This window comes from Saccharomyces mikatae (assembly GCF_947241705.1).
Source record: "Saccharomyces mikatae IFO 1815 strain IFO1815 genome assembly, chromosome: 10".
NCBI classification, from domain to species: domain Eukaryota; kingdom Fungi; phylum Ascomycota; class Saccharomycetes; order Saccharomycetales; family Saccharomycetaceae; genus Saccharomyces; species Saccharomyces mikatae.
In genome coordinates, this window is record NC_079265.1 from 324,904 (window position 1) to 348,617 (window position 23,714).

The 23,714-nt window shown below is 36.7% G+C and overlaps 10 protein-coding genes and 3 non-coding genes across 13 annotated transcripts; 10 read left to right on the top strand and 3 right to left on the bottom strand.

The window, feature by feature from the left end:
- Positions 1–122: 122 nt before the first annotated feature.
- TIM54 (Tim22-complex subunit TIM54) lies at positions 123–1,565 on the top strand (the record flags this gene model as incomplete). Its single annotated transcript, XM_056223471.1, has 1 exon — positions 123–1,565. The coding sequence occupies one exon, from the start codon at positions 123–125 to the stop codon at positions 1,563–1,565; it is 1,443 nt and encodes a 480-aa protein (XP_056077487.1).
- A 197-nt stretch (positions 1,566–1,762) lies between these two features.
- On the top strand, positions 1,763–2,902 carry PEP8 (retromer subunit PEP8; the record flags this gene model as incomplete). Its single annotated transcript, XM_056223472.1, has 1 exon — positions 1,763–2,902. One exon carries the CDS (start codon positions 1,763–1,765, stop codon positions 2,900–2,902), a length of 1,140 nt encoding a protein of 379 aa, XP_056077488.1.
- A 1,072-nt stretch (positions 2,903–3,974) lies between these two features.
- Positions 3,975–4,973, top strand: TDH1 (glyceraldehyde-3-phosphate dehydrogenase (phosphorylating) TDH1; the record flags this gene model as incomplete). The annotated part of the gene is made up of 1 exon (XM_056223473.1): positions 3,975–4,973. The coding sequence occupies one exon, from the start codon at positions 3,975–3,977 to the stop codon at positions 4,971–4,973; it is 999 nt and encodes a 332-aa protein (XP_056077489.1).
- A 497-nt stretch (positions 4,974–5,470) lies between these two features.
- On the top strand, positions 5,471–7,915 carry IRC8 (Irc8p; the record flags this gene model as incomplete). Its single annotated transcript, XM_056223476.1, has 1 exon — positions 5,471–7,915. One exon carries the CDS (start codon positions 5,471–5,473, stop codon positions 7,913–7,915), a length of 2,445 nt encoding a protein of 814 aa, XP_056077490.1.
- A 279-nt stretch (positions 7,916–8,194) lies between these two features.
- Positions 8,195–11,398, top strand: MTR4 (ATP-dependent RNA helicase MTR4; the record flags this gene model as incomplete). Its single annotated transcript, XM_056223477.1, has 1 exon — positions 8,195–11,398. One exon carries the CDS (start codon positions 8,195–8,197, stop codon positions 11,396–11,398), a length of 3,204 nt encoding a protein of 1,067 aa, XP_056077491.1.
- Positions 11,399–11,648: 250 nt separating this feature from the next.
- Positions 11,649–12,998, top strand: CHM7 (phosphatidic acid-binding protein CHM7; the record flags this gene model as incomplete). Its single annotated transcript, XM_056223478.1, has 1 exon — positions 11,649–12,998. One exon carries the CDS (start codon positions 11,649–11,651, stop codon positions 12,996–12,998), a length of 1,350 nt encoding a protein of 449 aa, XP_056077492.1.
- Positions 12,999–13,157: 159 nt separating this feature from the next.
- UBX6 (Ubx6p) lies at positions 13,158–14,369 on the bottom strand (the record flags this gene model as incomplete). The annotated part of the gene is made up of 1 exon (XM_056223479.1): positions 13,158–14,369. One exon carries the CDS (start codon positions 14,367–14,369, stop codon positions 13,158–13,160), a length of 1,212 nt encoding a protein of 403 aa, XP_056077493.1.
- Positions 14,370–14,782: 413 nt separating this feature from the next.
- Positions 14,783–14,917, bottom strand: SMKI10G1620 (uncharacterized protein; the record flags this gene model as incomplete). Its single annotated transcript, XM_056223480.1, has 1 exon — positions 14,783–14,917. One exon carries the CDS (start codon positions 14,915–14,917, stop codon positions 14,783–14,785), a length of 135 nt encoding a protein of 44 aa, XP_056077494.1.
- Positions 14,918–15,311: 394 nt separating this feature from the next.
- RTT101 (cullin RTT101) lies at positions 15,312–17,840 on the bottom strand (the record flags this gene model as incomplete). Its single annotated transcript, XM_056223481.1, has 1 exon — positions 15,312–17,840. The coding sequence occupies one exon, from the start codon at positions 17,838–17,840 to the stop codon at positions 15,312–15,314; it is 2,529 nt and encodes an 842-aa protein (XP_056077495.1).
- A 423-nt stretch (positions 17,841–18,263) lies between these two features.
- AIM22 (putative lipoate--protein ligase) lies at positions 18,264–19,355 on the top strand (the record flags this gene model as incomplete). The annotated part of the gene is made up of 1 exon (XM_056223482.1): positions 18,264–19,355. The coding sequence occupies one exon, from the start codon at positions 18,264–18,266 to the stop codon at positions 19,353–19,355; it is 1,092 nt and encodes a 363-aa protein (XP_056077496.1).
- A 2,355-nt stretch (positions 19,356–21,710) lies between these two features.
- Positions 21,711–21,799, top strand: Smki_10.trna6Y. Its single transcript is given in 2 exon segments — positions 21,711–21,749; positions 21,764–21,799. It is a non-coding gene; the product is annotated as a tRNA-Tyr (tRNA).
- Positions 21,800–23,368: 1,569 nt separating this feature from the next.
- Positions 23,369–23,440, top strand: Smki_10.trna7R. The gene has a single exon. It is a non-coding gene; the product is annotated as a tRNA-Arg (tRNA).
- Positions 23,441–23,454: 14 nt separating this feature from the next.
- On the top strand, positions 23,455–23,526 carry Smki_10.trna8D. Its single transcript has one exon. It is a non-coding gene; the product is annotated as a tRNA-Asp (tRNA).
- The last annotated feature ends 188 nt before the right edge of the window (positions 23,527–23,714 follow it).

Below are 23,714 nucleotides of genomic sequence, written 5' to 3' on the forward strand. Positions count from 1 at the left end.
TATAGTGTAGAATCCAAATTTTCAGGAACTACTTTTATGAGCCCGAAGTCTGAAAAAATAGTCTTGACGATGAAGACATCATATAGCCTCAAGACACATTATTCTAAGAACCCCAGTACAATATGTCCTCTGAATCGGAAAAACCTGTTGCTAAGGCTGTGAGGAAGCCTGGTTATACCAATCCAGCTTTTAAAGCTCTTGGTATACCCGCCTTAAGACTGCCTTCTCGAAACTGGATGATCTTCTGGTCTGTGTTAACGGTGTCTATTGGGGGCATAGCTTACGATAAATACAGACAACGTCAGATCTTGGACCATGCAACAGGCTTGGTAGAGCCCTTGGCCGAAGAAGCCATGGAGGTAGATAAAATTCCACGGAAGATCACTGTTTTTATTGCACCTCCTCCAAACGATTATCTTGAGAGTTCATTGAAAATTTGGAGACGTTACGTTAAACCTGTATTGTATTATGCAGGGCTGGACTACGAAATAGTTCAAGAAGACAGACAAGGGACTATCAGAACTAACGTAGCTAACAGAATCAGACAATTGAGAAAGGAAATAATGGCACTGGTGGATGAACAGTCACTAAAGGAGACCACACAAACGGAAACGGTAACAAAAATAAACAGTCCCTTGTCAAGTAAAGTTTCAGCACTACTACCCTTCCGTAAAGCTGTCTCAGATGCTCCGGCTGAAGATGAGTTCTTTGATCCAGAAATTGGTAAACAGTTCAAGAAAAACTTTGATTGGAGGAATATTATTGGTATTTTCTATACAATGCCAAAACCAACGCGTATAATAAGTGAAGATTCACTCGTAAAAGACCCTATATTATCCGGTGGTGTTATTTGTTTAGGTAGAGGTGCGTATAAGGAGTATATCGCAGGTATACACGAAGGTTTACTAGGGCCTATTGAAAAAGCCGAAGAACCTGAACCTACTGAACCTAAGATAACTCAAGAGACTGATAGTACTGGGAAGGAATCGATGGAAGATGGATCTAATTCTACTACATTGTTGGATGTTAAGAAAGAGACCGACTCGGAAAGTACAGTAGTACAAGAAGATCTTAAGTTAGATGAGGAAGGCGTTCCAAATGATTCGCAAATTTTTATGAAACCTTTCATAGCCCCAGATCAATATTCTGAGCTGAAAATTGCTCCAGAATTACAAACTCCGAATGGTGAGTTCGTAAGAGACCCCACTACAAATATCCCACTTCTCATTAATCAACCGTTACTTGTCATTCCAATACCCAACTTGATAGGTTTCTCCACTATTCCGAGAAGAATACATCGTTTTTACCAAAAACGTTACTACGTAGAGGATGTGTGCTCAAATGTAGTAAACTGTGTTCGACAGTCGCATATTAGACCGTTCGACATTTCAAAAGATATTGATTTGGCAAAAGATGAGGAAAAAGATTGGCCACAGAATTGGGTGAAAAAAGGTAAAGAAAAGAATAGTGAATGGACTCAAGAATTAGTGTGTGATTCCAGAATCACTAAACATATGTTTGTTTATGAGAAGCCCTCCAAGGAAGAGTCCCCATCAAGTATTTAGTGGTTATATATACTGAGTTTTATCATCATACACGATCATACTTGTTTTTAACATATACCAAGCCCTTTTCGAGGATTTCCCTTTACTAATGTTGAAGTAATTCTTACATATAAGTATATATATATATATATACTCTCTGTAAATATAATGAAATGTGCACATTGTAACAAGACATAAATACTACTATTATCAAAATTATGAGCATTTTTTTCAAGTCACCAATTGATATCGAGATTCTTTTCGATAATGAGGAATCTCGCAAACATGTCGATGTTGCAACAAGAACAAGCAATTCCAGTTATAAATCAATGAAGGAAAGCCTACCAGTTTATGAAGATGGCGAGTCCCTAGGTGGGATTGTTACTTTGAGGGTTCGCGATGGTAAAAAGGTAGAACACCTGGGCATAAAAGTGTCTGTCATTGGATCCATTGATATGATAAAATCTCATAGTAGTGGTACCTCCTCTACCAAAAAGGCTACTTCTAGCACATCATCTACCTCTTCTAATGTTTCAGCAGACGTACGGAAAAACTCTGTTGATCAGTTTTTGTGTCAAAGTTATGACCTTTGTTCTGCAGGTGAATTACAACATTCTCAAAGCTTTCCGTTCCTCTTTAGAGATTTGAGTAAAAGATACGAGTCCTATAAAGGCAGAAATGTGGATGTAGCATACTTTGTTAAAGTTACCGTCATGAGGAAATCTACTGACATTTCTAAAGTAAAGAGATTTTGGGTCTATCTTTATAACAGTATAACGACTGCGCCAAACACTCTTTCTGCGAACGAGATACAATCAAACCCTAAAGATATCAAAAGTGAAAGTAATACAGCAGATAATGCTAATCAAAATAAATCGATAAAGGGTGCTCAAGGTGGAGCGGCAGACGGTAACCAAGTTTTACCTATATCACATTCAGGCAATGAACCCAAACCTGTTAGATTAGATATTGGTATAGAAAATTGTCTTCACATTGAATTCGAATATGCCAAACCCCAATACAGTTTAAAAGAGGTCATTGTAGGACGTATATATTTCCTTTTAACAAGATTAAGGATAAAACATATGGAATTAAGCCTAATTACAAGAGAATCCTCCGGCCTACAAACTTCTAATGTGATGACGGATTCGACAGCTATCCGATATGAAATTATGGACGGATCTTCGGTGAAAGGTGAGACTATTCCTATAAGATTATTCTTGAGCGGGTATGACTTGACGCCCAATATGAGTTGTAATTACTTTAACGTCAAGAATTATTTAAGCCTAGTTATCATCGATGAAGACGGCAGAAGATACTTTAAACAGTCTGAAATTACATTGTACCGTACGCGGTAAAAAATTTTGGGCGGTAAATTAGGAGATCATACGCTTCCATTCTTTGACATCTTGATATCTAATTTTGTTGACATTTATAATGTATACAGAACGATAATAAGATTTCATTAGAAAATATCCACACAGCTCATAAGAACCAAAGGATAGAAAGGTAGAACAAGGCAATGCTAGATTTTCAGTTACTGTTTTTTTCTTTCAAGAAAATTAAAATTTTGCCTTCGTTTACTTTATATTTCAGGTTTAGCGCAGCTTCAAGTTAAAAATGAAAATAGGTCACACCCTTCCTGGGTCAAACCACATGAAAAGAAAGAATAAACCAATTTCTGTAGGACGTTTTGCTTTTACAGAACAACTCGAAAAAAATCTAGTCTTGAACTACAATTAACCTCTCTACTGCAGTGTTAGATTCATGAACAGGAAAGACGAAAGAGAAAGTATGCACTTTATAACATAATACGGTTTGAAGAGATTTTGCGTTAGGCTGCTGACCCAATCAATATGTGTTTCCTATTACTTGCACCACAAGCCTACATGACTACACGTCACATGAAACTACAGCCTAGGGGCCTGGTTGCGTTAGGATATGCGACGAAGACGCTTCTGCTTAGTAACCACACCACATTTTCAGGGGGTCGATCTGCTTCCTTTACTGTCACGAGCGGTCCATATTCGCGCTTTTTCTAAAAGGCGCGAGACATCAAACAGGAAGCTCGAGTTTCAACCTTCGGAGTAGTGGCAGATCTAGAGACTGATTCTTTACAATACACCAAGGCAAGCCACCATCTGCTTCTTAGGTACATGCGACGGTATCCACGTGCAAGACAGAATAGTTGGGGGCCGGGGGCACATTTCTTCTTCCTAGTTGCCAGGCCTTTAGTGATGGTAACGAGAACTTGATGACTTGATGACTTGAAATAATATAAATAGGCACTTTATTTTTACATAAACCATCTTCACTTATGGTTTCGGTTCTATTTCTGGTTTATTAAATAAGAAATCATCAAGAACTTGGTTTGATATTTCACCAACACACAAATAAACAGTACTTTTCTAAATTTACGCACAAAACAAAATGGTCAGAATTGCTATTAACGGTTTCGGTAGAATCGGTAGATTAGTCTTAAGATTGGCTTTGCAAAGAAAGGATATCGAGGTTGTAGCTGTCAACGATCCATTCATTTCCAACGACTATGCTGCTTACATGGTTAAGTATGACTCTACTCACGGTAGATACAAGGGTACAGTTTCCCACGATGACAAGCACATTATCATTGATGGTAAGAAGATTGCTACTTACCAAGAGAGGGACCCAGCTAACTTGCCATGGGGTTCTCTAAAGATCGATGTTGCCGTTGACTCCACTGGTGTCTTCAAGGAATTGGACACTGCTCAAAAGCACATTGATGCTGGTGCCAAGAAGGTTGTCATCACTGCTCCATCTTCCACTGCCCCAATGTTTGTTGTTGGTGTCAACCACACAAAATACACTCCAGACTTGAAGATTGTTTCCAATGCTTCTTGTACTACCAACTGTCTGGCACCATTGGCCAAGGTTATCAACGATGCTTTCGGTATTGAAGAAGGTTTGATGACAACTGTCCACTCCATGACCGCTACCCAAAAGACTGTTGACGGTCCATCTCACAAGGACTGGAGAGGTGGTAGAACCGCTTCTGGTAACATCATCCCCTCCTCCACTGGTGCTGCTAAGGCCGTCGGTAAGGTCTTGCCAGAATTGCAAGGTAAGTTGACCGGTATGGCTTTCAGAGTCCCAACCGTTGATGTCTCTGTTGTTGACTTGACTGTCAAGTTGGAAAAGGCCGCTACCTACGACCAAATTAAGAAGGCTGTCAAGGCTGCCGCTGAAGGTCCAATGAAGGGTGTGTTGGGTTACACCGAAGATGCTGTTGTCTCCTCTGACTTCTTGGGTGACACTCATGCCTCAATCTTTGATGCTTCCGCTGGTATTCAATTGTCTCCAAAGTTCGTCAAGTTGGTTTCCTGGTACGATAACGAATACGGTTACTCTGCCAGAGTTGTTGACTTGGTGGAATTTGTTGCCAAGGCTTAAATAGAGCGATCATGATGATAATGATTTTTTATATACGTAAATACTACTATCTTTGAGAAGACATAAATAAGTAGATACTACTTTTTAAGCCAAGATGAGTATAGGCATTCGATTTCCCTTTTATTATCTTTTTGCAGACGTAGTTATCAGTTGTTACTATTCTTTTTAGTATCGAATGTAAAAACGTCGGCGGTTAAAAATTGATTACCCTGGATTTTGTGGGTTGAGGATTTGGGAATTTTCCTTTTTAAGAAATAAGTAAACAGCATTATGCAGCCTTGAAAAAAACACACATATCCATAGTATGTGACTATTGACAAAGGTTCTATAATTCTTTGAAGATTTGAACATTTAGATTAAGGTTGGTGGCACGCACTCCTGGTTCATTTCTGGTCTTGACGTTTATTATCTTGTTACGCACTCTAAACACGAAAGCATTTCCGGGATAGCATCATTTTGCCTTGAGTAGTATATTGAGAACAAAATCATACTCTCATATGTGCCAGAATTCTGTTAGGAGTGGCAATAAGGCTAGGTTTTTGGGGATTAGGTTTGGAAGTGCTCTTCTCTCAACTGCCACAGGTGCAATTGCTATCGCGCTATTGTGTAAGTTCCCTGACACTAAAGCCGTATTGATAGTTATTGTATGTTCGACATTGCTATATGGAATACCGTCATTGATATCATTCATCACAGAGACAGTATTTGCACCTGGTAAGTTCCATATTGGGTATTTTTACAACATTCTTAATTTTGCATTACCATTGATCACCTTGGGCTGTACAGTAGATTATTTTCATAATACTCTGAGGGAACCAATGTCTATACAAAACGAGTCTCATAGAGTCTATATCACAACATTAGATTCGTTGTTAATTTTCACTCTCTTCACTAATGGTATACAGTTAGGATTCTTTCTGAAGGATGGTAATACGATCAATATTGGTAGTTCGTCCAACGATATGAATATGGATCAGTACGATAAAGAAGAAAATATGGTGGAAAATGGTAGGTTTGTACCACTTAAAAATTCATCACAAACCTTAACACCAGATTTAGAGATATTACATGGTTGCCCAAGTAAAATGAATGGAGTAGCGTGGCTGATCAATGAACTCTCTACAAGCTCGAATACAAAGGAAAACAGAACAATAGTGTCAGATCAAAATTCAAACTGCTCAGTTATTCGACACAACCTGGGCCCGATTAGTTCCAGCAAGTATCCAAAAAAGCCATCGTATTCGCATTTTTCTAAATTAAAAAGATACAATAGTTTCTTTCTAGGCCCTATAGAAAATAGGTGCAGGAAAAATACACAACACGCTGCTAAGGTTCCAAAAGAAAAGAAAAACAACCACAGAAATAGCCAGTATGTGTCTAGATTATCAACCATATCAGATATCTCGAAAAGTTTTTTAAATTTCTTGGCATTAAATGAGAAAAACGGGAACAACGTTTCTACTGCGAAAACATTAAGTGAAGGAAGAACATCGATAATCATCAACGAAGGAAATAATACTTTGAAATGCAAAACTCCCCATGATTCACACACTATTGAATCTCCAAATTTGGAGTTAGAAAGAGAGGCCATTGGAAGAATTAATAGTGCCTTACTTCCTGCCTGTTTAAGAGTAACAGATAAAATTAGCTCCCCTCAACAAAGTGCTCAAAATGAAGAATCATACCAAATAACACCATTGATACCCCAGATGGAATGCGAGGATGATTTCTACGTGCAAGATATTTTAATGACTAACGAACTACAAGATATTCCACAAGTCCCAAGAATAGCATCAGATACGGAAGGTGATTCTGAACAAGAGTATACTAAACACGTGGATTTACCAGCACGCGTCACCTTAGAAATGTGGGAAAAAGACCAGGAAAATATACTTCGAAAAGTAACAACGAACCTGGATGATAGTAAATTATTATCCCCCTTCCGATTTACCCCCAATAGCGACATGAATCCAAGTGCATCTGCAGAATTGGAAGTAGAATTGCATACACAAAATAACTTTAGTTTCCCCTTCAAACATGAAGGTTTGCAAATTGCCACATCAGATCAAATTAATCAACAAGAATTCAAAGCTTCAGATACTATTAGTGAGCTAGATGAATATTTGCACGATGCAAGCATCCAAGAAGAGGATGCAAGTCATCTGATCGAAAGCAGTTTGAACCAGAACAACTTATCTTCTGTTACTATTGACAGTGTTCCCAAAGAAACGGCTAGGTTTAGTACAAGGCACTCACCAACCAAATCGATAATTTCCATGATGAGCGGATCAGGAAGTGTCAAGCACCAACATTCACATAGCACTCTAAATAACTTCCTTACTGGTCATTCAAGAAATAATTCTCAAATAAACCAACTATTACAAGGATCTTCTTCTAATATAGTGTCCAACACCTCACCACATTCGTCTCCAACTAAGTCATTGAGAATGAGATTCGGAAAGAAACTGTCATTATCGAACATCTCTGATACAATGTCACCATACGAGAGTAATCCAGCAGATTCATTTAACTATTCATTTAGCCATGATCGCAAAAAAAATCAGAGTATAGATTTTAGCTACGTGCGTACCTTGCAAAGCAGCCACTCACCTACAAAATCTGCTTCAGGAAATTCACGTCGCGATTCCTTAAATAATGGCAGACCCCATAGTGTTGTTAACGAAAGAGCGCTTAGAACAGCAAGTACCTTATTTTACCTCCAACAAAATAATGCCACGCGTACATTAGATGGAGAAGAGCCGCCATTGGAAGCACCAAAATCCATACGATCATTATCAAGTGGTTCTGAGCAAGAATCTGCAGGATCTGGAGCTGGTTATCCAGAAGTAGTCTTTAGTGAGTATGATAGAGAAAAATGGAATGTTTTGAAAAATTTAAGACAAATAGAGCCAGAGGTAACTATAAAGAGCGGGCTTATTTAATAAACTAAGTTTTCTATAATTAATAGACGAACTGAGTAATATTTTATATAACAAAGATACCCAATTCTGCCAAGTAGAAAGTGCTGAATGCAAAGGATTGATTCCGTATAACACGATTTTTATTTTTTTTTCTACTTTTTTTGCGATGAGATCCATCTAATGGAAGAAGAACAGTAGTGCATAGCATAAGCTACTATCTTACAGCCTTAGATCTAAGGTGCTTATCTTTTCCTTCGCATATTCTTAACACCTACAAGACATATATATTATATTCAAAGGATGGATTCTGCCGATCTATTCGATGTTTTCGAAGAAGCACCAGCTGAACTTCCTGTGGATAGTAAAGCAGAAAACAGTACTACAGACGTAGAAAATAGTCAAGATCGTCCTCAGGTTAAGAAACATGACCTTGAAGAAGAAGAAATTAACGGTGAGAAAAAGAAAGTCAAGTCTAACAAGAGCAAAACGGAAGATAAAGCCAAGAAAGCTGTAGTACCTGTTTTGGCGGATTCCTTCGAGCAAGAAGCCTCTAGAGAAGTGGATGCGTCCAAAGGATTAACAAACTCTGAAACTTTACAAGCCGAACAAGATGGTAAAGTCAGATTATCACATCAAGTTCGTCATCAGGTCGCGCTACCACCAAACTATGACTATACGCCTATCGCTGAGCATAAGAGAGTCAATGAAGCTCGTACTTATCCCTTCACATTAGACCCTTTCCAAGACACTGCAATCTCTTGTATAGATAGGGGTGAATCTGTGTTGGTTTCCGCGCATACTTCGGCTGGTAAAACAGTTGTGGCTGAATATGCCATTGCACAGTCTTTAAGAAACAAACAGAGAGTCATTTATACCTCTCCCATCAAGGCTTTGTCAAACCAAAAATATAGGGAGCTGTTAGCCGAATTTGGGGATGTCGGTTTGATGACTGGTGATATTACAATTAATCCGGATGCGGGTTGTTTGGTGATGACTACCGAAATTTTGAGAAGTATGTTATATAGAGGCAGCGAGGTAATGAGAGAAGTTGCATGGGTCATTTTCGATGAAGTGCATTACATGAGAGACAAAGAAAGAGGCGTTGTGTGGGAAGAAACAATTATTTTACTTCCAGATAAGGTCCGTTATGTATTTTTATCTGCTACTATTCCAAATGCAATGGAATTTGCCGAATGGATATGTAAGATCCATTCTCAACCATGTCATATTGTCTACACCAATTTCCGTCCAACTCCTTTGCAACATTACTTGTTTCCTGCTCATGGAGATGGTATTTATCTGGTTGTTGATGAAAAAAGTACTTTCAGAGAGGAGAATTTTCAAAAGGCAATGGCATCAATAAGTAATCAAATAGGTGACGATCCAAATTCCACTGACTCGAGGGGGAAGAAGGGTCAGACCTATAAAGGTGGTTCTGCTAAAGGTGACGCAAAAGGTGATATTTATAAGATTGTAAAAATGATATGGAAAAAAAAATACAACCCAGTTATCGTATTTTCATTCAGTAAGCGTGATTGTGAAGAATTAGCGTTGAAAATGTCCAAACTAGATTTCAACTCTGATGATGAAAAGGATGCTTTGACAAAGATTTTCAATAATGCTATTGCACTTTTACCGGAGACAGACAGGGAGTTACCACAAATTAAACATATTTTGCCATTATTAAGAAGAGGTATTGGTATCCATCATTCTGGTCTACTGCCCATCTTAAAGGAAGTTATTGAAATTTTGTTTCAAGAAGGGTTTTTGAAAGTGCTGTTCGCAACAGAAACTTTTTCTATAGGATTAAATATGCCTGCTAAAACTGTTGTCTTTACATCTGTGAGAAAGTGGGATGGCCAACAGTTCCGCTGGGTTTCAGGTGGTGAATATATTCAAATGTCTGGTCGTGCAGGTCGTCGTGGATTAGATGATCGTGGTATCGTTATCATGATGATCGATGAGAAAATGGAACCCCAAGTGGCTAAAGGTATGGTTAAGGGCCAAGCTGATAGGTTGGATTCGGCTTTCCATTTAGGATATAACATGATTTTGAATTTGATGAGAGTGGAAGGTATTTCTCCTGAATTTATGTTAGAGCATTCTTTCTTTCAGTTCCAAAATGTTATTTCAGTGCCAGTCATGGAAAAGAAACTGGCTGAACTAAAAAAGGAGTCTGAAGGTGTTGAAGTCGAGGACGAAGAAAATGTTAGGGAGTATTATGAGATTGAGCAAGCTATCAAGAGTTACCGCGAAGATGTTCGTCAAGTTATCACACATCCAGCAAACGCTTTAAGTTTTCTACAGCCGGGTAGATTAGTTGAAATTTCTGTTAATGGTAAGGACAACTATGGTTGGGGTACTGTTGTTGATTTTGCCAAAAGAATCAACAAACGAAACCCAACTGCTGTCTATACGGATCATGAATCCTATATTGTTAATGTGCTCGTTAATACCATGTATGTGGACTCACCTGTCAACTTATTAAAACCCTTCAACCCGACCTTTCCAGAAGGAATTCGTCCAGCTGAGGAAGGTGAAAAAAGCATATGTGCCGTCATTCCTATAACCTTAGATTCAATTAAATCAATCGGTAATTTAAGATTATACATGCCTAAGGATATCAGAGCCAGCGGCCAGAAAGAAACTGTTGGGAAGTCTTTAAAGGAAGTAAATCGTAGATTCCCTGCCGGTATCCCTATGCTTGATCCTGTCAAAAACATGAAGATCGAGGACGAAGATTTTTTGAAGCTAATTAAGAAGATCGATGTTTTGACTACAAAGTTATCCTCCAATCCCTTAACCAATTCTATGAGGCTAGGTGAAGTATATGGTAAATATTGCAGGAAACATGATTTACAAGAAGAAATGAAACGATTAAGACGCAAAATTTCAGAATCTCAAGCCGTTATCCAATTAGATGATCTTCGTCGCCGTAAAAGAGTTTTGCGTCGTTTAGGGTTCTGCACTCCTAATGATATTATTGAACTAAAAGGTAGAGTTGCATGTGAAATCTCCAGTGGTGATGAACTATTACTAACAGAATTGATTTTCAATGGTAATTTCAATGAGTTGAAACCAGAACAAGCTGCTGCATTGTTATCATGCTTTGCATTCCAGGAGCGTTGCAAGGAAGCACCTAGATTGAAGCCAGAGCTTGCCGAACCTTTAAAAGCTATGAGAGAAATTGCTGCTAAGATTGCTAAGATAATGAAGGATTCCAAAATTGAAGTTGTAGAAAAGGATTACGTTGAAAGTTTCAGACATGAGTTAATGGAAGTAGTATATGAATGGTGTAGGGGAGCTACGTTTACCCAAATTTGTAAAATGACTGATGTTTACGAAGGTTCGTTAATTAGAATGTTCAAGAGATTAGAAGAATTGGTAAAGGAACTCGTGGACGTCGCCAATACCATCGGTAACTCCTCCCTCAAGGAAAAAATGGAAGCTGTCTTGAAACTAATTCATAGAGATATCGTTTCTGCCGGATCTTTGTATTTATAGTTATCATGCACGATTTTGTATTTTATTTTATTTCCATTTGGCATATTTTTATACTTAAATAGATTCTCTCTAACGTTTGTTATTAGACGTATTTACTTTTCCAATACACTATTGATATGAAACTATTGGTACACCCACACACTAAAAAAGTGCTATGTTGAATATAGACAATAGCAAATGTTTCAAACTCATAAGCAATAGAGATCAAAACACCATTAAAACCAATCGAACATCACCGTATTTCATTTAGATGAAAGTAGAATTACCAACATCTAGATTGCCGTCTTTGTATAATGATTTCAGACCATTGGAACAGTTAAACCCCGATGGTTACGAAGCAAATATTAGTACTTGGAGGGACTACTTACTGGAAAGATATATCAACAAATCTACCAAAATCACATTTACTATAGGGAAAACTTTTTTACAAGAGTTGAATCATGAGGTTTATGGCGTACCGAAAAGCATCGATATAGCAATTGACGTTCTCGTCAACGAAGGAAACTTGATACCTCTAGAGTTATTCAACCTCGGTGGAATGGACATTGATAACACGAAACGCGGATTTTGGAAGTGGATTAGAAGTTGGAAGGGATATAATAATTCATATAAGAGCAGAAAGGATGAAACAAGTTTTTACTTGAAGGAAGATGAGTTTATAATCAGGGCAAATTTGAACAAAGATTATCAAAGGTTTTATGAAATATTGAAGAGAAGTATTCTTACAGAAGCTTCATCTATTACTGATTTAGTATTTACGAAGAATGAGTTTTTAACTGCAGAGAATCTGGGAACATTTTTCACAGTTTATGACGAAGAAGCAAAAAACGTATTTCTGTACTTTTTAGAAAAGTACAAGCATATTATAGTTTCGAAGGGCAATGTCATCAAAATAATCGCACCTGAAGTGGAAGATGTTGTTAGCAAGTTCTCGAAAGACATCACAGAAAATGATCTTCGAATCGCAAGTGTCAAGGCGGGTATATTTAACATCAACAAACAAATTACAAAACTAAGAAAAGAAATTAACAAATCTAATATCAATTTAAGAGATCCAGAGTTTAGTGAATTACCAAAGAGAATAATGATTGAATATAAACAAGCCAGATTATTATCTGAGAAGCACTTATCCAGACTACTGAAATTTCAAAATAACCTTGTTCAAGTAAGGACTCAAATAGACACCAGTGCTACCAATGCAGTTTTGGTACAAACCCTGAATGAGTCCAACGCAGTGATTAAATCAATTAATGGGTATATTGGGTCCACTGAAAAGGTGGAAAATTTATTAGATGAGATTAAAGAAGGATATGACCGCACTGAAGAGGTCAATGATCTGTTAATCAGTTATGATAGGAGTAAAGATGAAGAAACCGAAGAAGAGATTGAAAGAGAACTTGAAAGATTGGAACTTGATGAGAAAAATAAGATTAGAGGAACAAATCAAAATCAAAATCGGAATGAGCCAACAAAAAGCGACGCCAAGGATCTGCTGAAAGAATTAAGAAATTTGAGAATAGATACAAATGAACCTATGCAAAACAATACAGATCAAGAAAGTTGGGCAAAAGAAGAGATGGTGGAGGAACAACCACTTTGAAGAACTGACTGATTGAACAATTAGAGAAATCAACAAGTATAAGTAAGTGAATAAATAAATAAATAAATAAACATATAAATAAATAAAATACGAATATTTCAATGAAAACGGGAGAATGAGAAAATGTGTGAAATAACCTGGTAAAGAATAAAATTGGATTTAATTGTTACCGCTATTATTATTATTATTGTTGTTATTATTGTTATTATTATTATTTGAGTAACCCAATGTACGAACTTTGGTATTAGATGCAGAATTATTGGAAGATAAATTTAACTCAGATACGTTTTGCCGCAACTGAGAAGTGCCATTTGAAGGGTACATTTTTGGGGTGGTATAAGCAGAAGAGGTCTTTGATTCACCTCCTCCCCCTCCATCCGATACCATATCTAGGCTAGATAGTTTCTGTAAAGTGTAACTTGCCCTGTTTGACAGGTTCGTACCCAACCTTTGATAACCAAGATGAGAGGAAGAGGAATCCGCTTCTGGTTCCTTTACCCAAAAAGATGTCAATCCCCAGTAAACCCTATGTAAAAGAGAAGACTGCTCAATGTCATCGAATTTTTTGCTATTGATTTCCAGCGGTTCCAGGATAAGAGTAGACCTGGGCAACAGATCCAGCTCTTGCAAGCTTTTCATTTCGTCATTTTGTGTTAGAGTCACCCTTGGTACATTCCTGTGGAAAAGGTAGGGAGTTCCGTCGTCGTAGCAATTATAGTCCAGCCACATTCTTACTTTGTGTAGCTTCGTCTGAGGAGGAAATGTGTTCGAAATTGTGTATCCATTGGGTAGTTTCAATTGTAGAGTACAATTATTCTGCGCGAGAAACCCTTTTTGGCTCTTGTAGCTAACATTATCGGTAACAGTTGATTGCTTCCATTTATATATTTTTCTCTGAGAGTCGCTAGTATTCTGAAACGCGTATTTCCTCTCTAATTTGTCATTCTGAATCATTATCTTCACTCTTTGATAATCTTCGTTACCCTTGCAAAATAACTTTCTCTTAGTTGTTTGACCCTTGAATACTGACTGCAGTCCATTACTGAAGGTTTCCCAAGGATCCTGCTCCCGAGAAAGCCCATTACCTTGAATGGAACACTCAAGTAGACCGTTCTGTAGTATATTTATACTTGGTGCCGATGATGAGGGGAAAATGCTCTTGAAAAGTAGGCACTCTTTAGTGTTGTTTACCAACTTTATCCACATTATATCTTTGCGCTCCTCGCTGCTAAGATTTCCTGGTCTGAACCACTGCTGGAGCCAACAGTTGTCTCCAGCTGCTGAGCAAATGTAAACGACAATAACCTGCTCACTTGTATTGAAGTGACCGTGGGCTACTCGCTCTTGGAAGAGAGTGTCTATGTTTGGCATCTCGTAAATTTTTGTCACCTTTATTGTCATAAAACTAAAAATTCCAATCCTCTTCTTACGTTGAGGTCGATAGTTCTTTTACACACTTTAATATATATGTATAGATACACTCTACGCAACGATTGGTGAATCTTAGAAAATTGATTATTCTCTTGAAGAAAGTCCCTCTCTGACGTTGACGCGCTAGAGGTAAATCCACTAATATTCCTCCTGGAGCTTCGTTAACTCCGAAAAGAATAGCATGTGCAAGACGGTATTACCAAAAGAAGCAATCAAGAAAAGAACGAATACATCCAAAACGGGGGTACAGGATGTATGAGGTGGATGGTACCACTTTAATAGCTCCAAGAATTCTAAAAATGCGAAGGACCGAATAAAATACGTGGCTCCGCTACGATTAGTGCCGCAAATGGTCAAAACCGCTTCACAATGACCTCACCCCTCCGTTCTTCTCCAAATTCAAGCATATTACTAATACAGTTTCCGTTTCTTTTGTTGTATTCAGATAGGAGCGAAAGACTAATTTCGATGGAAATTTTTATCTTCATTTCGATAGTATGTTCAATCAGTTGAACTATGCATCTTTGGTTATCATCATCAACAAAATTTAAACGAAAGGCTATCCTGTCGAGAAGGAAAACAAGAGATGTTTTAAAAGATATATAGCCGCCTTGTTGCACTGATACAACGCCTGTTGTATGCGAGGCTTGTGGTAGGCTAATTACAGTTAGGGTTTGCACTGACTTTCTTTGTTCTTGTCCAAAAATTGGAAAATATTAGAGCACAAGAGAGGTTTCTTTGCTTGATGTTTTTTATATAGTAGAGAAAGCGATAAAGCTCGAAAAAAAATAGACGAAAATGCTTTTCGGAAAAAAAAAGTTAGGGCTGGTGAGGAATATAAACTTGCTTAGTAGTTAGGATCTATATAAGATGGAACTAGTGTCAATATTTGTAAGTATCCGTAGATTCGTCTTTGGTTATGAATTTGTCTCGCAACAATTCTGCCAAGGCATCTTTGAATTCACCAACACTGAAGCCTTTTATTTGCCGCTTCACTGTCTCGAATAGATGGTCGTAACTGAGTCCATCTCTCTCACTCTTGATGGATCTGGTTATGCATGCCCTTAATAGTTCTTGAGTCCACTGATAATTACTTCCTTCGTGGTGTGCAGAGCTACTTCTTGAATCGCCCGTATTGCTGCTTTGCATAGAGGTGTTTCTCGGTAGCACCACACGTAGTTTCCCATTTTTTACTTTTTTCAAATCAGGTTTAAAGTTCTCGTTAATACAGTATGTGTTGTTGTTGTCTTTTATTAAAATTTTGTAGTTTAAAAATGATTTTAATATTGGTAACAAGTCCTTGTGTGCGAGATTTGTTCGCTCTGCTATGACCTGTAACGTCAAATGATCACATTCGTTAAATAGAATCAGCACGCACGTTTGGAAAAGAGTTAATTCGAATGTCAGACTGCATCCATCAGGTATAACATAGGTTGATTCCACCTCACAGTGATGCAAGTTCCACATCGGACATAGCTCTTTCATGGAAGTATCTGAGTTTTCGACCTTATTTTTATGATAGTTACAGAGAAACTTGTTCCACGCATCATCCATTTCTTGAGGTAGGATGAAATTGTTCTTTAGTTCGTTATTAGGTTGCTGAAACCCCTTTGGAATTCTTTCTCTATCAAAAATCAGTGGGAAAAATAAATTATTGTTGTTTTCATTATACTCTTTACCAAACTTAACAGCAGCTTCAATATTCTCATAAAAAGATAAGAATGATGCATATTTGATCCTTAAATCCGCCATAACCTCCGTCACTTGAAAAAATTGCGATTTGTAGGGTTGATATTGATCTCGATACTGAATTTCATCTTCTCGTGAGACATTTGTAACAATTCTTTCTTTGAAGAGTTCTATCAGACCATCTTTGTAAACTGGCAATATATCCTTAATGAAAGGGGAGTTCTGATCGCTCTGCAAGATTGTTTTTCTGAAGATTGATCTTTCAAAGAAATTGGGAAATGTGGGGAGATTGACAAACTTCAATCTTAATATGGGAAGATTATCGTTGAGATACTTCATTTTCATATCTCTGGAATAGTCAGATTTTTTTATTTTCATTTTTTTAACAAGCTTGAATAAGCACGATTCAAAATACTTGACGTATTGTTCTATCGCTTTACTAGTGCTTCCGAGCAAATCGCATAAATGGTATTCAATGGAATCAGAGTATATTTTAAGGTGATCTATGTTAGCTAGTTGAATCACCTCATCAAATAATTTTTCCGTATCATGGTTAAACCCGTATGCCGCTCTTAACTTCTCCGAAATAGCCTCATCACAAAATTCCTTAAATAATTCCAGCATATTTCTCGCTTCGAAAGCATTTTTAAACATTGATAAACTGAAAAAAGTCTCTGTTTTGATATACCGTTGTTTATCTTCATCATATGTGTTTTTTGCAATTTCTATGTACTCGCTGATTGACTTTTTATTCAACAGTAAATGGTTTATGAATAAATCATTTGCGTCACTGACCCAATCAGGAAAAAATAACGATGCTAGTAATGCATTCCTCGTTAGTAGCATTTTGAAATTCTTGAAAGTTTCCAGTCTTGGTTCTAAATTTGATTCCTCATTAGAATAGTTCTTGAGAGTTTTCATATAAAAATCTTTGGGACTCATATTGTCCACAGAAAAATTACAGTTAGACATGATACGCAGCATAGGAACTTCTTTTTCTAACATTACGTTGGTTATTGGAAACATATGGATATAATGATGAACAGAAGCGGTCACAAGGGCCGTAAATTCTTTTTTGAGATAAGAGTTAATACAGTCAAAAAGTTTGAAATCATAGTATTCAAACACAGTTAAGTCTTCAAATCCGAGTTCTTTTCTTATCATAGGATAATTCACAGGCACATATGATATAATAGGACCAAGAGCGCCCATTGCATACCTAAATCGGTTATAAAACGAGGTCCAATGCTTAGATATAATCTCGAAAGAATAATCACATTTCGTCAAAAAGTCAAGAACATGCGAATTAACAATCAACTTTGTCAGTTCGTCACAAAATTCCTGAAAGCTGAGTACGATTTGATGTTGATGTAAAAGTTGAAATTTCTTTTGCTTCTCATCATTTCCATTTAGTCCTAAATTAAAAGAAATATATGTTTTCCTTTGCGTTAATTCACGGCAATTATTTAACATCCTCGGCATTATCCTTCGAAATGTAGCGACCTTTTCATTATCACATTCCAACTCTTTTATGTCAGTTACGCTTATAGTTTCGCTTAAAGTGAAATTAAAGAACTCATGCAGCTCAGCGATCATTTTTTGGTACTTGGGGTTTTTCTCATTGTTAAATAGATGGTACAGACTCGAAGTGCTAATTGTATTTGCTTCTCTAATTGGAGATTCATGGTATGATCCCCTCTTGGAAGCGCTCTCATGCATCATTGATCTCGTCAATCCCGTGAGAGAGCTTAAATCAGTAAGGAATGATCTACGAGCTTAAGTATCTCAAGTTATATTAACTGATCTCTGACGCGAAGATAACAATCGAGTTCATTTTTACTCTTCTTATTAACATCATTGTGCACAGGAAAGTGATGCGGTCCTCGCTTTGTTATCCTTGATGAGGAATATCGAACATCTAGAAATTTCCGAACACACATATATACGGTTTTTTATGCAAGTAAAGAGAATAAAAAAATAGACCGTATTTTTGTTCATGCTAACAGTATGTCTTTGATGCTTAGTAATTGGGTGTTCATCCCTCGATATATGGGGCAGAGTAACCTCGTATATCGTACCAGTTTGTTTCACACGTGTACACGATGGGCGAGAGACGAAGGTGATAAATATCATGATATAAACTCAATGTATGAAAATATGTTTACGGCTCCAAAAAAAGACTTTTCAATTCCACAGGATGAAGGAAAATCTGCTACTACAAAAAAGACTGGCACCTCTTTACAGGAAGATATAAATGATTTTAATAAAGATCTGCACAACTTTTATAATATAGGTTTTAGCAGACAGGTTATATCTGCTTCACAATTGGAAGATGTAGTTAAGTCAAAAGGAAGATTTATTATAAAAAGTTTGTCCACAAGTCCCTATTTCAATTTGGCGCTTGAAAATTATATCTTCAAGAATACACCTAGGGTTAAGAAAGGCTTCGATAATTGCAGACTGTTATTTTACATCAACGATAAATGTGCAGTCATTGGTAAAAACCAAAATCTGTGGCAAGAAGTGGATCATATTAAGCTGAAAAATAACAACTTTGAACTACTTAGAAGATTCTCGGGAGGTGGCACGGTGCTGCATGACTTAGGGAATGTTAATTATTCGTATTTAACATCAAGAGAAAATTTTGAGACAAAGTTTTTCAATAAAATGATAATTAAGTGGTTGAATTCGTTCAAGCCTGAACTAGGGTTAGAGTTGAATGATAGAGGAGATATTATTCAAAATGGTTTCAAGATTAGTGGTAGTGCTTATAAAATTGCAGGAGGTAAAGCATACCACCATGCAACAATGTTGCTAAACGCTGATTTGGAAAATTTCGATGGTCTATTAGAACCATCGTTACCAGGAAATATGGAATGGGAATCAAGTGGTGTTCATAGTGTAAAATCTAAAATAAAGAACGTCGGTGTTATTACTCCTGGACAGTTCATTAGTTTAGTATCCGAACGCTTTCAAAAAACCTTTAAAGTTGACGATAACATACCTGTATATATTTGTGACGAATTTAAATCTATGAATCATGAGATCGAGAATGCTATGCATACCTTACAGAGCAATAAATGGAAATATCTCTCCGGACCTAAATTTTCAGTGCGTATTAGAGAAAAAGATTTGAAAATTAAAGTCGAGAAGGGGATGATTTATGATTGTAATAGAAGTGAATTAATCGGTCTGGAATTTAAAGGCTTTTTGGAGAATATTGATAGTTACACATAGTGTAGAAATGCAACCAATGCACTTGTAAATAGCAGAATTAATTATCACACAGAAAGTCTTTCATCAAGATCTTCTTTAGCAAAATCCAGCGAACTATTCCTTGTTTGAGAAGAAATGGGTTGTTTCGAATACAATTGATCGCTCAAAAAATACACAAAAATCTGTGATGATGTCAATGAAAGTATTCTTGTCGCAAAGAAAACCAACTAAAACCTCAATATTTCCATCAGATAGCTTCAATGGTATTTTTTTTATGTCTCCACAGCCCTGCTAAGAACGTATTTTCTAGGTGCTCATAATAACTATTTCTCAACAACTGCGTCGACTACACAATAAATTATCCATATGATACGCATCACTCCACATGTGAAGGCTAAGAATTGGCCTATACATTTTGCTTCAAAAAATTAACAAATCTTTGTAGGCTCGCAAGGTTTGCAACGTATTGTTTACCATTTGATATAATTATAATGTACGAGCACTCTTGGGTAAGTTGAGTTTTGTAGATTAGCATTCTAAAACCAGTTTAGTTCATTATTAAATTAGTAAAGTAGGAGGGAGTAGAAACAGGTTTTGTAAATAGTCAGCCGTTTAACGCATGCATGGTAAACGGGTAGGTTAATCACTTCAAAATGAGAGTCTATTCAAAGTGTGATTCTGAATTTTCAATAGAACGAAGAATTGAATCAGTACCCTTAAAAAGAAGGTTCTTTTATGGTGCCTTACGTGTAATTCTTCATGCGTATATTTGCACTTCTCTATCTGACATATGAAAGTAGACAGGTAAAACATGAAAGCATATTCATATATGAGATCTGGTAGAGGGCATATTGTTCAAAAACAAGAGACCTTCCACCGCGCTTATAAGAGTAATATGGTTAGTAAGCACCTGTTTAAAACAGCAATGATTCTGCCCATCAAAGGATCATAAGAACAGTGCATATTCTATTAACTGTATCTGAAGTCAAGCTTTCATTTTTCCTTCCTAATTGAATTTTACTGAAATTGAAGCAGTCAGCAAAAGCAAACAAGTAAAGTGGTAAGTTGATTTCGTTGTAAGAGGTGCCGTAAGTGCTGCAACTGGCATCTCTGCTGTTTCCGCAACTACTGCTCTATCTCTCTTCAGCAAAAATGTTAGCTTGGTCTAATTGTGTGTTCATGTAACCCACATGGAAGCTGATTTGTTTTATTACCAACCTCTCTAAGTTGCTCTTCTAACTGAAACATATACAGTCGAAGTTTGCTGAAACTGTAAACAACTACTGTAGTTCCACCACTTTGTTGAACGGTATTACCTCGAACCTTTTCATCAGAATGATCATTGGCGATCCTGTGGTTCTTCACCAGGTTGGGATCAGCCATCTATAAAGCTCTATTCAAGGGCAGTGTTCATTTTACTGTTCCGAAAAAGAGTGCGTCGTAACGAGAATGCATTCCCGTAGCTCTATGAAAAGAAATCTAATCAAAAATAAATGACGATAGAAATGTATAGATTGTCTCCATATAGTATTATTTTGTGAAATTGACGGTACTGGTAGTCACATGGGTGTTCTTTGTACATTAATGTTAACACCGTTCAATATGTAGCATTATTTTTGAGAGATTGGTGAATTTTGAGATGATTGTTGGGATTCCATGGTTGATAAAGGCAATATTATTTGGTATATAGAATATACTAGAAGTTCTCCTCGAGGATATAGGAATCCAATAAATGGAACTCGTAACTCTACATAATTCTGTATATGCTTTTATTGTCATTTTATGTGTTGTCAGTCATTATCCTATTACATTATCAATCCTTGCATTTCAGCTTCCACTTATTTCGATGACCGCTTCTCATAACTTATGTCATCTTCTAGCACCGTATATGATAATGTACTAGTAGTATGACCACTAGTTGATAGGCGATAGTTGATTTTCATTCCAACAAAAGCTGATTCTGTAAGCATGTATGATTAGCTTATAAAATAGAATTCTCAAGACAGGGTTTTCTGTTGTATCTTAAGATGAGATACGTCAGTATGACAATACATCATTCTAAACGTTCATAAAACACATATGAAACAATCTTATAACGAAACGAATAGATTGAACAACATAAGGTAAAACTCTGCTTTTCCGAGCTGAACTAATCAAATGTATAAATACCTGAACAATTAGTTAGATCCGAGATTCCGCGCTTCCACTATTTAGTATAAACCATATCTTATATAAAATATAGGATAAGTAACATCCCGTGAATTAAGTTGATAAGTCGTTTTGACAATAAGTTACTTCCCTAAGATAGTATATTAGGATTGTCAAGACATCCCGGTATTACTGGAGCCCGTAATACAACATTTTCAAGATTTAAAACTCTCGGTAGCCAAGTTGGTTTAAGGCGCAAGACTGTAATTTATCACAACGAAATCTTGAGATCGGGCGTTCGACTCGCCCCCGGGAGATATTTTTGCTCGGTATAATCTCATTTATTTATATATAATTCTTTGAGAAGGGTTTCTTTTGGCAGTTTCAATAAATCACAGAAATGGCGTATGCCATGTAGGACGACCAACCAACTACTGTTATTGGATTACCCACATATCTTCCTTGAAGTTAAATGGCTTAACAAACGATCTGCCATACTGACTGTTTAAGAAAAACAGGATTATGTTGTCAAATATATTAAAGTTCCAAAAAGTTGACCAGCATTGAAATTTGAGTTTTTCCTCTTCTTTGACTAACGAAAACCTTTTGGTAAAGCTGTGTTTCTTTCTGGAATCATTTTAGATAAACGCGGACTGTACGCCAACATCCAGTTTTGGAACAAGCTAAAAAATACAATACATGAAAACATTGTTTTAAAGCGCTTAGAAAATCTCTAAGTGGGTCAAACCTAGTACTTTTTGTTTGTAAAATTTCTTGTCCTTTCTACAGGACCGTTGAAGTAGTGTGAGAACAAAAGATATTAGATTAAGTAGGTTGGTATCAAGTATATTGTGATCCGTTTTATGTCATGGCTTCACCTACCTTTTTCCCAGATTGGTGAGAAACCTTGTCCGATTTTGCCCCTATACAGTAAATGGAGACTGGGGGTGGAGATGTGAGAGATTGGCGAATTTTGAGATGATTGTTGGGATTCCATTGTTGATAAAGGCAATAATATTAGGTATGTAGATATACTAGAAGTTCTCCTCGAGGATATAGGAATCCAATAAATGGAACTCGTAATTCTACATAATTCTGTATATGCTTTTATTGTCATTTTATATTTGTCAGTCATTATCCTATTACATTATCAATCCTTGCATTTCAGCTTCCACTTATTTCGATGACCGCTTCTCATAACTTATGTCATCTTATAACACCGTATATGATAATGTACTAGTAGTATGACTACTAGTTGATAGACGATAGTTGATTTTCATTCCAACAATTATTATCATCGTTTTATATGTTGTTATTCATTGATCCTATTACATTATCAATCCTTGCGTTTCAGCTTCCACTAATTTAGACGACTATATCTCATCATTTGCGTCATCTTCTAACACCGTATATGATAATATACTAGTAGTATGAATACTAGTCAGTAGATGTGTTGTAATATAAATCAACTATCATCTACTAACTAGTAGTCATATTACTAGTATATTATCATATACGGTGTTAGAAGATGACGCAAATGATGAGATATAGTCATCTAAACTAGTGGAAGCTGAAACGCAAGGATTGATAATATAATAGGATCAATGAATAAGAACATATAAAACGATGATAATAATGTTTATAGAATTGTGTAGAATTGCAGATTCCCTTTTATGGATTCCTAAATCCCTGAGGAGAACTTCTAGTATATCTACATACTTAATATTATTGCCTTATAAAAAATGGAATCCCAACAATTACATCAAACTCCACTATTATCTCAGCAATTACCTTTTTGAGTAATTGTTAATGTTTCATCTAGGACATAGTCGTCACTACTAATGTGTCCTATACTGTCTATTAAATATCAATTACAACAAATAGTAGCTCGCGTGGCGTAATGGCAACGCGTCTGACTTCTAATCAGAAGATTATGGGTTCGACCCCCATCGTGAGTGCTTTGTTTCCCATATCCGTGATAGTTTAATGGTCAGAATGGGCGCTTGTCGCGTGCCAGATCGGGGTTCAATTCCCCGTCGCGGAGATTTTTTTTGCACTCTTTAATATCTAAGGGTATAATTCGCTTTTATTAAATGCAGCAGCCCCATTTCATACATTCCGAAGTTTGTTAGCTGCAAGGTTATGACATTATGGCATTATGACAGGGACTACGATAAAAAGTTGTTACGCACCATGTTTCAAATGTTTTAGGTAACAATGACGGGTTTCCCA